The 12,967-nt window shown below is 46.8% G+C and overlaps 1 protein-coding gene across 2 annotated transcripts in view; it reads right to left on the bottom strand.

The window, feature by feature from the left end:
* STK35 (serine/threonine kinase 35) overlaps positions 1 to 12,967 on the bottom strand; it is a 43,782-nt gene that overhangs the window by 18,646 nt on the left and 12,169 nt on the right. Inside the window, exon 3 of one of the 2 annotated variants that reach the window (XM_027559276.1) lies at positions 11,172 to 11,921. In XM_027559276.1, coding sequence (XP_027415077.1) covers positions 11,209 to 11,921 — 713 coding nt within the window. In that variant the 3' untranslated portion in view covers positions 11,172 to 11,208. Of the gene's footprint in view, positions 1 to 10,882; positions 11,922 to 12,967 lie in introns of those variants that run through there. The other variant, XM_027559277.1, reaches the window with a different exon arrangement.

Below are 12,967 nucleotides of genomic sequence, written 5' to 3'. Positions count from 1 at the left end.
CTACCGTAACGGCATTTCATCTCATCTCAGTGAAATTCTAAAGAGCAAGTGGGAAACTGGAGTTCTGGGGGCTGCTGTCCTCCTGCTACAGGGCTTCCAAAACACCAGCCTGGAGTGATGTGCTTCCGAAGGCTCTCTGTGATACGCCTGGTAGGTGCCCGTGCCCCGAGATGCTCAGGGTGGGGGGACGGAGGATGATCTCTGGATCACGTCAGTGGTGACATCTGGATTTCAGGTTAGGCAACTGGCCTAAACTCCCAAGCAACTCTTCTTTTTTTTTTTTTTCGTGGAGGGAAGGTAGAAGTCACCCTGTTGTTTGGTTTTGGGTGTGGTATATTCACACTCATTTCTGCTGTCCCATACAAACAAACGATTCCATCCAAACATTCATCACATCCAAGCCTGCAATCTGGTTACTAACAACAAATCAGTCTTTGGTTGTGACTTCCAGCTCTCCTTACGTCTGGTACAAGGCTGGGCTGGGCTGGAAAGGCCATGCATTCTGCCAAGATCTGACAGCCCTCCCCTCTTTCTGTCCATGCCTTAGCTCTGCCCTAGACTGGAACTCTCCGGGAGGACATGTCTTAGACATGTCTGAAAAAAGCAGAAAGGAAAAACACAAAAGGGTGCTGTACACGATATTTAAGAGCTTCCTTTTTGCAAAAGGATGGAAGTAAACACAGAATGAGTCAACTGGCTCACATCATCTGTGACTCTTCCATTGGAACAGAAGGTTAATACCAAAACCCAACGTGATATACCATATACCCCGCCTGCTTTCCACTACTTCTCCAGGGCCAGGTCTCAGAATGACAAAAAGCCAAGGTTATCTACCATTCATAAGATTACCTGTCCAGGCCCCACATTTGGCTCCTTTGTGCAGTCTGGGAAAATAGAAGCATTTTCATCTTCCTCATTATGCCCTAAGGTGTGCCTGGGTGGCTCTAATCCATTCCTCCTGAGTCCCCAGACATCACTTTCTTTTACAAAGAAACAAAATACAGAATTCTGACCTGTGTACGATGCAGGCTGAGTTACAGCTTTCCCCTGGCACCTCTAACTGAAAGTGAAATTCCTTTAAAGTTAGGAAATTCATTGCAGTATTTTATGGTATTGATTTATTTTAAACTCAGCAGGCAGTTTTAAGGCCTGCCATGCCTCTGAATCCTAGAAATGCTGAAGGAGGTCTCCATTTCCTTTGATTCTGTAAAATCACAGAAGACTCACTAGTGGAAATGAAAAGAGGGGCTGAGAGCTTATATGCCACTGCCCTAGTTTATCAAGACAGACCTTGGGCATTCTCTCCAGGCCCTGGTCTCGAATGCCCCTCTAGTTGGGGATTTCACTACAACAGTCCTCTCTCCCCTCACCAGCCAAGTTCCTATACTCAACAAGGCCACAGTGTGCCAGGGCGAGTTTCAGACAAACCCTGAGATGTGATCACCTCACTTACCACCTGGCTTACAAAGTGCCCCTAAATCTACCTTCAAGAACCAGCCCAAGGCACCACCTTCTCCAACAAGCTTTCCCTCCACTCTCTGCAGGCTTCCTATATTTCTCCCCAGCCACGCCTACTACAATTAAGTGTTCTCAAGTCCGTGGCTAACTTGGGAGTCTTAGAGGACAACAGTGGGGTCTATGCTATCAAGACCACTGCTAGGCAAGTGTCTGCCATAAGAAGGCTCTTGCTCACCAATCTGACTTGGCCTCAGAAATTACTCAACACAGGGCTGCAGACAGCTGTATCAACAACAAGGACAAAATCATGAAAGCCCTCCAGTCTGGTCAGTAAATGAGCTGGAAAATGGGTCAGGGAGAAACTCAGTAACCCTTGCATTTTGCTTTAGATCCTCATCAACCTTTACCTAAAGCTCACTGAGAATGGGCTTCTTCCAGGCCCCAGGGATCAGAGACAACAGGATGCTTGTGAGTCCCATCAGAGCCCTTCCCTGTGCTGGTGTGTAGACTGTCCTGTCCCCGCGGTGCCTGTGCTTTCCTGCTGCCCCACCTGGGGCGTGCTTTGGGTCCCCCGCTTTCCAATGTTAACCTCTGTCTGCTTGTGTGGCTTCTGCCTACCGTTGCCTGGCCCCTGGTCCTATGGGCGCCTCACCATGCCAGTCTTGCCTCGCCTGCCCATGTTTGAGGCTGTGTCAATGTGACATAAGAGGAATCAACGTGCAGGTGATCTCACCTGAAGGAGAAGGTGGCCCTGCTGCGGTGTGCTGTGCCAAGGCCGTCAGGCTATGAAGGATGCCCACAGGCAGCACTGCTGCTAATACCTGGGGGCCTCTCGTGTGGAGCTAACAGGATGGGGACCCAGCATCTGCCTCAAAATATACACACACCAAAGCTGCTTTTAAAGAGGTTCTAGGAGGCAGGATTGAACAGTGGAATTTCCAGTCAGGTACCTAGTCTCAAATTCTGACTCTCAGAACTGTAGTGAATTCTCAACTTCCTCATCTACAGAATGATGGCAGAGAACAGAATAGTTGCCCAGATGATGTGATAAATAAGATACTGTACGTAAAGTGTTTAACTCAGGACTGGCGATAAAAGGACAGGGCCTCTGCCCTGCACAATCAGAGGGCCCCTGAAAAACAAGTTTTTATAACCAGAAGCTGCTATTGCTGGGGGAGTATCTGTGTCCCTGGGGTAAGAGGAAATGGGAGTTGAAAGGACCTCAACCATCAGGAGCTTGGCTCACAGCTGGAGGATTATAAGAGCTATTTTGATTTGCCCAAAGGGATGCTGCCTAGCCTAGGAGGAGCCAAGGATGCCAAGGAGGAGGAGAAAGTGAGCAACAATAGCCCTGGGGCAGGCCTGTCCCCTCATGGATTCTTTGATGTCCTGCAGAGCTTCAAGGGACAGATTATCCTTGGGGGCAACCAATCCCGTTACATAACAGACAGCTCGGCTTCCTCATGTTGATACAGCAGGAGCTCAACAGACAGAGAGGGCAACAGCAGGGGCAAAAGCTGGCACCCAGGGAGCGGCCTGGCCTTACTACCACCAGCGTTCCCCGACTGAAGCTCCCAGGAAGCACCAGCAGACGGACGCAGAGCAAGGGGCAGCCTGCACACTGCATACTGGCGGCACCTGGAGCTACCAGGTCTTCAGTGAACCCCGAGCTTGACGTTCCCGGGGAAAAGAGAAGCAAACCCACACCCCTCTGCTCCCACAGTTCTGTAAAAGCTAGTGAGACAGGGTAGGACAAGGCTGGGGCCCCCACTGATAGACAGGGACTCAAAAGAGGCTCAGCAGTTCTAGTTCTGCTTGAACCTAAGATTAACAGTCACTGTCTAAATACCCTTGCCAAAAAAAAAAAAATAAATACCCTTGCCTCCATCTCTCTACTTTAACTAAAGCTTCCATTCTTTCCAAGGACCTAATCATCTACTTCAACTTCCCTGGTGACTCAGATGGTAAAGCGTGTGCCTACAATGTGGGAGAGACTGGGTTGGGAAGATCCCCTGGACAAGGCAATGGCAACCCACTGCAGTACTCTTGCCTGGAAAATCCCATGGACGGAGGAGCGTGGTAGCCACAGTCCACAGGGTCGCAAAGAGTCGGACACGACTGAGCGACTTCACTTTCACTTTCAATCATCTACTTCAGGGTGAGGTTGGCACTTTCCTCTTCTGTTCCTCGCATCTTCTCTCAGGGCTGTTCAAGATTCTCCCAGATACTAAAAGGGATGCGCCTCTGGGGTATGAGAACCAAACTTCGGACCTTGGTCTCTTCAGCGGTTGCACTGACTCTGAGAAGCCTTCCTTGCTCACTGTCCTCTGGGCTGCCTAGTTGCTTACCAGCACACTCTGAACTTTCTCAGAGTAGAAGAAACCACCTCCCAACTGGAAACTGACTAAGTGCCAGGCACTCAGGACCAGGTTACTCATCTCAGAATGTGTGGTGCTAGGGAGGCAGCAGTGCAATCTACATGATGCTCAGTTGTTTGTTCAATTTTGAAAACATTTGAGATGTATACACAATTCCATACACATTGGCTAAAGCTATGGATTTAGACCTAGGTTCAAACCTAGGCTTTGACCCTTACAAGCTCTGTGGGCTGCAGGAAGTTACTTGAAAAGAAGTAAATGAAATAATGGTCATAAAGCACCCGGCCCAGGGATGGTCATTATCATCATCATCTCTGGCACTGCTACGCTCCATCAGAGCCTGAGACTTCTAGACTCAGGAAGTAATGCTCTGAGTGGAGGTCTCAGAAGCTAAGTGTTGTCCATGGTCTCCTCCTGCCTCTTCCCACAGCGAGGGCAGTCCTGGGAGAGAAAGGCCTGTCAGTTCCTGGGTTAGTTCTGATGCTTGGGTCAGGAAGCTGCTCTCGGGTGCAGGCTGGACACTAATCTAGTCTTGGGTTCTCAACCACTCACTTAAAATCTTTCAAAAATTTATAGCCCCACTCCTACCCTAAGACAAAGTTTTGAAGACTTTGTCATTTAAAACAAACCACATTAAATACTGCACCCCCCCCATTTTAAAGTTTTTAGTCTTATTTTTGATGAACTTGATACCTATAAGGTGACATAATTTGGGTTTAATTACAGCCAAAAGGAAGAAAATAATCTGAATGGGTTTCTACAGCTTTACTGTAAGCACGTGCTGCTGCCTGTGAGATGAGCAGATAAAACTTTTGAACCTCCAGCGAAGGGGCTCAACTAGAGCGCCGTGTTAAAAAACCTCAAATTCATAAAAGAGAAACGAAACCTGAAGGCCAGGTCAAGCGGCCAACCGGATACCCAGCATGGCAGCCCAGAGCCACATCTTAGGACTTCAGGCCAGTGAAAAATACATCATTTATTATTTCAACATTACTCTTCCCAGGTGGCGCTAGTGGTAAAGAACCCACCTGCCAATGCCCGAGATGTCAGAGAGCCAGGTTCGATCCCCCGGTGCGGAAGATCCCCTGGAGGAGGAAATGGGCAATCCATCCCAGTATTCTTGCCTGGAGAATCCCATGGACAGAGGAGCCTGGCGCACTACAGTCCATGGGGTTACAAAGAGCAGGACATGACTGAAGAGACTCAGCACACGCACACATTACTTCAAGAAATTAGGCTCAATTTCTTTCTGATGTGGAGCAGCCACCAAGATAGCATATGGTACAAAGAACATTTTCTATGACCCTCAGATCTACCAACATCTGAGTTCCTTCTTCAGGTCTGAACTGCCCACTCCACATAATGTCATTCAAGGCCCTGGCTTCAAAAGGCCCTAGTAACAGGTCTGTGTATCAGACAGCAAACTTGGCCGTGAATGCAGAGTCCCTTATCCCTCAACACCCTCCCTGGTAACATGCGGGCGGTGGCACCTGGAACATTAGTTTGGCTGGCTTCCTGCTTTGGGTAAGGCTTTTGGCTGGCTGGTAGGGACCATTACGAATTATTAAACAAAGGTGACAAATAAGGGAGTAGTAGGACCCATCACTGAATAACCTTTTACAAAATAGATACATTTTTCTGGAACAAGCTATTGGACAGTTGCCTTGACTATAGCTTTGCTTCAAAAAAGAAACTATTTATTTGGTAATCCTCAGAAGCAAGGCAACTAAAGACCACTGTCTTCAGAGATAAGACAATGCTTCCACCTCAAGCCCAAGTGGGTATCTAAAACTCTACCGTTTAGTGTTTCATTTAGACAGTTTATACAAGGCACTTTCACAGACTCTTGCAATCCCCCCAACAGCCTCACTCAGATAAATATGATCTACTCCATTTCACAGACGATAAAACCCAGAGAGGTAAATAACTTGCCTGAGGTCACACAGCCTAAAAAGCACAGATGGGACTCAATTCTAGACAGTCCACGAGGCAACACTCCTTTAAGAGGAATCCCATGTTTCCAATCCAAAGTGTATTTCCATTCAAGGTTTGCAAAACACTGAAACCATTTAGCCCCAATTTAAACATTACTCTGAAATCTACAGTCCTAGATTGCTGAGGCATTCTTTCATCATGCTGATACTTGGGACAACCGGGTTTCCGTTATGCAGCTAGAATGTGATCCATGACCACAGGTTTGGTACGAAAGCTGGCCAGGAATCAAGTCACACAAGTTCTGACCATTCATTTGGAACTTTGAATAATTTCTTCTAAGTCTCTCCTACTTCTCAGCTCCCCATCATGGTAACAGGAAGAGGCATCAAAATCTCTTCTGCTGCTTGGCAATACATGAAGACAAAACTTTTCAGTTATCTGTCTTTTTCACTTTCATTCTCTTATAAGTATATGGTGAAGTCTTCCAGAAGTTACATGATGAGTGATGTAGCACCAGGGTACACAGCGGAAGCAAATGAGAATTCAGCTGACTATCAAAGCAGATGCTGATTTGCAAAAATAGAAAACAATGCCACCCTACTGACTAAACATGGGCTTTCCCCAGTGGCTCAGCAATAAAGAATCTGCCTGCAATACAGGAGATGCAGGTTCGATCCCTGGGTTGGGAAGATCCTCTGAAGAAAGAAAAGGCAACCCACTCCAGTATTCTCACCTGGGAAATCCCATGAACAGAGGAGCCTGGTGGGCTACAGTCCATGGGGTCACCAAAGTTGGATGGAATTTAGCAACTGAACAACTCACTAAATGTTTTTGGAAAGTTGTTTTTCATAAATTATGTGTGATAGCATGTAACTAAATTATTCATTTGAAAGAAACATTTAAAACATCCTTGGCCATCTCCACACTTGTACTTCTAGACCACTCTCTCCCCTGAACTTCAGACTCCTCCACCTGCCTACTTAACTTCTGTACTTGGATTCTGAACAGGCATTCCAAACTTTCAGATGATCAAGACCTAAACTCCTCCACCCAAACCTGTTCTTCCCCATCTCATTTGATCCTCTCTATCCTTCCAATGGTTTACGAAGCCAAGAACTTGGAGTCATCCTTAATTCCTTTCTCTCACATCTTATGTTCAATCTAGCACGAAATCCATCGGTTGACTTCAAAATTCACCCCAAATCCGATCATTATCTTCCCTGCTCCACTGTTCAAAGCCATCTTTATCTCTCACCTGGGTTATCAGAGTAACCTCCCATCCTATCCCCTCGCTTGCCCCCTCCAGTTTACTTTTAGCACAGTAGTTACAGTGATCCTTTCAAAAGATCAGATATCACACAGCCGAAAACACATCAATGACCTTTCATCTTACTGAAGATTAAAAGCCAAAATCCTTAGAGTGGCCTACAATGTCTCTTCTGTTGTTCAGTTGCTCAGTCTGAGTCTTTGTGACCCCACTGCTGCTGCTAAGTCGCTTCAGTCGTGTCCGACTCTGTGCGACCCCACAGACGGCCTCCCACCAGGCTCCCCCGTCCCTGGGATTCTCCAGGCAAGAACGCTGTGACCCCACAGACTGCAACAAACCAGGCTTCCCTGTCCTGGAACTTGCTCAAACTCATGTCCATTGAGTCAGTGATGCCATCTAACCATCTCATCCTCTGTTGTCCCCTTCTCTTCTTGCCTTCAATCTTTTCCAGCATCAGGGTCTTTTCTAATGAGTTGGCTCTTCGCTTCAGGTGGCCAAAGAATTGGAGCTTCAGCTTCAATACTTCCAGTGAATATTCAGGGTTGATTTCTTTAGGATTGACTGCTTTGATCTCCTTGCAGTCCAAGGACTCTCAGTTGACTCCGAATTCTCTCTCCAGCTTCTTTTCCTATACTCACCTCCCTGATCACTCTGTCTAGCCTTCATGCTGTTATAATGGTTATTGCTTTTGAGATTTTCTTCCTCCAGAAATCCTAGTGCCTTACTCCCTCAACTCCTTCTAACCTTTGATCAAAAGTCACCGTCCTTAAGGAGACCTACCCCGATCTCTTCCACCTGGAAGTACACCCCCATCCCTCACCTCTCTGCATTCTAATTTCACTTATCCTGGTCTACACCACCTCCACCCCGACCCTGCCCTGCTAACCCATAGCTAACAGTTATGTCTGTTCATCTCTCCAGGAAATATAAGTTCTACAGTTGCAAGAATTTGTTGGCTTTGTTCACAAATGTTATCTTTTGGGTCTGAAATAGTCCCTGGCAAACAGTTTCTCAATAAATATGTTGAATGAATATACAGAACTAGTTTCTCCATCTATATATAAAGTTTGATTGGCAGAAAGGGGAGTTTAGACTCTACAGATCTTCCCAGCCCAAGCCTCTGATTCTCTAACCAGCCAGATACTCATTTATACCACAAGTGATCTGAACCTGTGACACAAGGTTCAGCTCCCGGTCACAAAGACTTGGGCCCTGAATCCGGCCCAAATTCTAAGTGTTCAGCTAAACAGAGCAGGACAGGCACCACTGACCAACCCCTGTCCCCATTAGCTGTCAGAGTGTGGGACACTTGGCCATAACTATGTTCCCGATCTTTTCTCAAGGTCACTTATTTCTCCTACCTGAAACAATACTCCTATTTAGCTTTAACTTTGCCCTGCAACGCAGCACAGATCCAAGGGTGGGTGTCCAAATGGGAACCACAGTTTCAACTAGTTAGGACAACCCCATAACCCTAACCCAAATTCAGGTCCCTCTTCCAATGATGACCTTCTTCGTACCCCAGGGCACACTTGAATTCTAAGCAGTTTTTTAAAAGTGGAAAAGATGAGGTGGGAATTGCCAGCATTAAAGTACTGTCCAGCCAACTCTTTTTAGGCTTGAACATGGTACTACCCCAAACCTAGCTTTAAGAATGCTGGGCAGTAGGACAAAGTGGCCTGGCACCTGGAAGATAATAAATGTTTGTGGAATGGAAGAATTAAACCCGGAGTGACTCACTTGAGAAGTTCACTGACTCAGCATTAACCAACTCCAACCAGAAATCTAAGGGTGACAAAGGGAAAGAGGGGACTAAGAACCCACCCGGGTAAGGGAGGGCTCTGCGCCCCAGGTGCTGAGGCTCCTTGCTCATGACCACAGGGATCGGCTTCTACCTATCACCTCCTCTCAAGGCTTCAGCAAAATCTAAGACTAGCTTATTTTCAGCTTGCCATCTTGTTATTAAGAAAAAAAGGGGCTGGGGAGGAGGGGGCATGAGTAAGATGTTGCTGTTTAGTCGCTAAGTAGTTAGTGTCTGACACTTTTTGCAACCCCTCATGGACTGTAACCCACCAGGCTCTTCTGTCCATCGCCTTTCCCAGGCAGGAATACTGGAGTGGGTCGCCACTTCCTTCTCCAAGGGAATCTTCCCGACCCAGGGTTCGAACCTACATCTCCTGCATTGGCAGGTGGGCTCTGTACCACTGAGTCACCAAGGAAGCCCCTATTTTTAAATTACTAGGATCTTAGGTAAATGACTTAACCTTTTGCAGGGCTGCAAAGATGAAACAAAATGGTACATGTGAAAATACCTGGCATTCAAGGTGATCAATGTCCTTTTCTTTTCCCTTTAAGGAAAATAAATCAAGTCTGACCAATACATGAGCCAGCAAGTATATCAATCTCCCAGTATCTCTTATTTCCACACTGGCCAGCTGCCTTGCTAATTCTGCCCCAAAGATCCAGGGCATCCATCCATCTACCCTCAGTGCTATCCACTTAGGTTCAACAACATCTTCTTACTAGTATGAATCAAACAATTGGTCCAACTGGTCCTCTAAACTCCAGTTCAAATCAGCACGCACATGCTGAAGTTCTTAATGCACTGTTCTGCTCCAGCTTATAGATGGCTCCCAAATGCCTACTAAGTCAAGGTCAGATTCCAGGGTCCCATATTTCACCTTATTTCTAACCTTTGTGCCTTTGCTCACATCTCAGACTCTGGTCCAACTGCACTCCCACTGCTGTTCCTGGTATACACTTCCATATGCTTTTACCTCAGCTCTATTCCTGCTCTTGCAGGCCCTCAACTACTCCCTGTCTTCATCTTTCACTACCCCAAACTGCTAGGCTGCCGCTGGCTTCAGCTCCCTTGCAGAGACTAGGCCTTTTACCCGAATGCTCCCCTCTGCTTCCAGTTCCCTACTCTTGTCTCTGGGCACCATTCTCTGGAAGGTCAATTTCCTTACATCGTAAAGCAACTATGATAAATAATGATTTAATGGTTCTCTCCTTGACTAAGCTGCAGAAGTCCCAAGGATGGGGCATGTTTCCGATTTTGCTTATCATCATTTTTCCAAAGCCTAGCACAGTACTTGACAAATTAAAGTCCACCACCAATCTGTTAAATAAGCAAAGATTTCTCTATAAGAATTCACTCACCCACAGTTTATAGTATCTAAAATGAAGAAACCATTTGCTATCTGAAGTGGGAGAATAATTACATTATGGCACCTATAATGGAACATCAATTACTTTCCAGTAGTCATGTATGGATGTGAGAGTTGGACTATAAAGAAAGCTGAGCGCTGAAGGACTGATGCTTTCAAATTGTGGTATTGGAGAAGACTCTTGAGAGTCCCTTGGACTGCAAGGATATCCAACTAGTCAATCCTAAAGGAAATCAGTCCTGAATATTCATTGGAAGGACTAAAGCTAAAGCTCCAATACTTTGGCCACCTGATATGAAGAACTGACTCATTGGAAAAGACCCCGACGCTGGAAAGATTGATGGCAGGAGGAGAAGAGGATGAGATGGCTGGATGGCATAACCGACTAGATGGACATGAGTTTGAGCAAGCTCTGGGATTTGGTGATGGTAGGGAAGCTTGATGTGCTGCAGCCCATGGGGTTGCAGAGAGCCGGACACAACTGACTGAACTGAACGGATGCTTTCAAGGAATGACATGGGGAAATGTTCAGGTTAGAACTGAATGGAAGAACAGAAAACTAAACCTAAAACAGCATGATCTAAACTATGCAGAATTGGATGTACACGTAGAAGGATACAAACTGGGGACAGCGTTTATTCTGAAAAAAATTGTCTGTACTTTTGCACATTTTCTACAGTAAGCATTTATTGAGAAAAAGTGTTTCTAAAAATCTTAAGAGACTCAGTTCAAATGCAGTGTCCACTCAAAACTTCTCTAGACTTTCTAATTTGTACTCAAATAATCCCATGACTCCTCATGGAGACTTGGGAGGAATCTGTGGTATCGAGCACTTTATTTCTCTTCCACCCTGCATTTCCCCCCAACTCCATTCCCCATCTCTCCTCCCATCCCTCAGGGCCAAGTCTGAGGAATCCAGCAGTCCAGGAAGTGCACATGCAGAGCAAACAGAGGTACACTCACCTAGTTGAAAAACACCCAAGATGCTTTGCCCTGAATTTTAAGCAGCACATGTGACCTGGTCCATTCTGGTTTCAAGTTCAAAGGCATCAGGCCGGTCCTGTGGGTTAGCAGCTAACATATCTTTCAAGAGCTGCTTGATCCCCTCAGACATGGAAGTCCTGCGTTTCTGGGGGATGTGCAACTCCATCTTTGGGTTTTCTAGCAGCGCCTCACCAACAGGGACGATCTCAGTCCCCTGTTTGATATAGGTCCCCAGGAGCTCCTTCTTGGTCTCAGAGTCAATGAAAGTGATTCTTTCTATCATTGCCCAGATGATAATGCCCAGGGCAAAGATGTCAGCCTTGGCTGTGTAGTGTCCCTCCCAGACTTCAGGGGCCATGTAGAAGTCTGAGCCACAGGCTGAGGACAGCCAGTACTTATTCACATTCACATTTTTGTTGTCTGGATTGCCCTCTTTACCTCGGGGGGCCAGACCAGCACAGACCTTGCTTAGTCCAAAGTCTGCCACCTTGAGGATGGGGGTGCCAGACCGCTCTGTGATGAGGATGTTGTCTGGCTTTAGGTCCCTGTGCACGATGTGGTTTTTGTGCAGGAAGGCAATGGCGCTTGTGAGCTGCAGCATGAAGCTCTTGTTGGTGGCTGGGTCCGGCCTCCGGGACAGGACATACTGATTCAGGTCTCCACCTTCACAGAACTCCATGACAAACCAGAGATAGCAGGGTTCCTCAGCATAACCCAGGATCCTTTCTCCTAAATCAAGGGAAGACCAGAAAGAGCCTGAGTGAGATGGACAGTCACACCACGTACAGACTACAGAGATGCAGTACACGGGAGGAGGAGCGACAGTGCTGACTGCTTTGATCCAAGGACCAGCGGGACTGGCAAGGGGCTAACTACACAAGAAGGCCCGCCTCTACTCACTCAGGGGAGTCAGGGATAACACGAGAAGGGAACCCGGGCTTACCGCTGATCAGCCAGGAGTGCACCCTGCCCAGTTTCCGCTTCTGCTTCTTTACCTGTCAATGGCCATGTGTGAGGCACAGTACCAATACAGGCACCTGACATTCCATTCAAAATTTACCAGCACCGTAGAAGGAAAAAAGTAGGCCCATCTAATGGAATGAACCCAAGGCTCACAGAGACTTAAGAGTGCACAGACTCAAATCTATGACTGCAGAGCCACTGCATTTCATTATCCTGTGTCCAAATAGGTAGCATACTCCAGGGATGCTGCTGCGATGAGTGAAAACACGTGAGAAGACCGTCAAATGTCTGTTACCCCATGCGAGGCCAAAGGCCGTCCCTCCATCCCTCCCTGCTTTGCACAGGATTCTCGTCATCAACGTATCTAGAATGGCACTACAATGTTATTTCAGATATCTTTCACTCAGTGTGTTCTGGTAGCCCCCCACACACCAAGCACCAGTTAGATACGTGATAGGCCCATCTCTATGAAGTTTAGTTTGAAGAAGAGAATAGATCTTTAAAACAGCAAGCATCCTAAGTTGTGCATCGGCATCGAGGTCAAGTTTTATGAACAATGAAGAGGGGGCAGGAGTCACCAGATCTTAAAAAGTCCAAAGGGGCAGGACTTGAGTGACCCTAAGAGACAGGCAGTAAATCAGCAGGGGAACAGCCAGATGGGAACTCTAGGCTGAGACGGGATGGATAATGAAGCCCAGGAACAAAAGGACCAGAGAGGTGTAATGAGGAAGTCTGAAGTGGGTATAAGATATAATCAAGTTGTGTGGGCTTGAAACTCTAGCTCTGCCTTCTCCAGAAAGTCTTTCCTTTTG

Source organism: Bos indicus x Bos taurus, chromosome 13 (assembly GCF_003369695.1).
Source record: "Bos indicus x Bos taurus breed Angus x Brahman F1 hybrid chromosome 13, Bos_hybrid_MaternalHap_v2.0, whole genome shotgun sequence".
Lineage (NCBI taxonomy): Eukaryota > Metazoa > Chordata > Mammalia > Artiodactyla > Bovidae > Bos > Bos indicus x Bos taurus.
The sequence above is the reverse complement of the archived record's forward strand: the minus strand, read 5'-3'. Positions and strand labels throughout refer to the sequence as shown.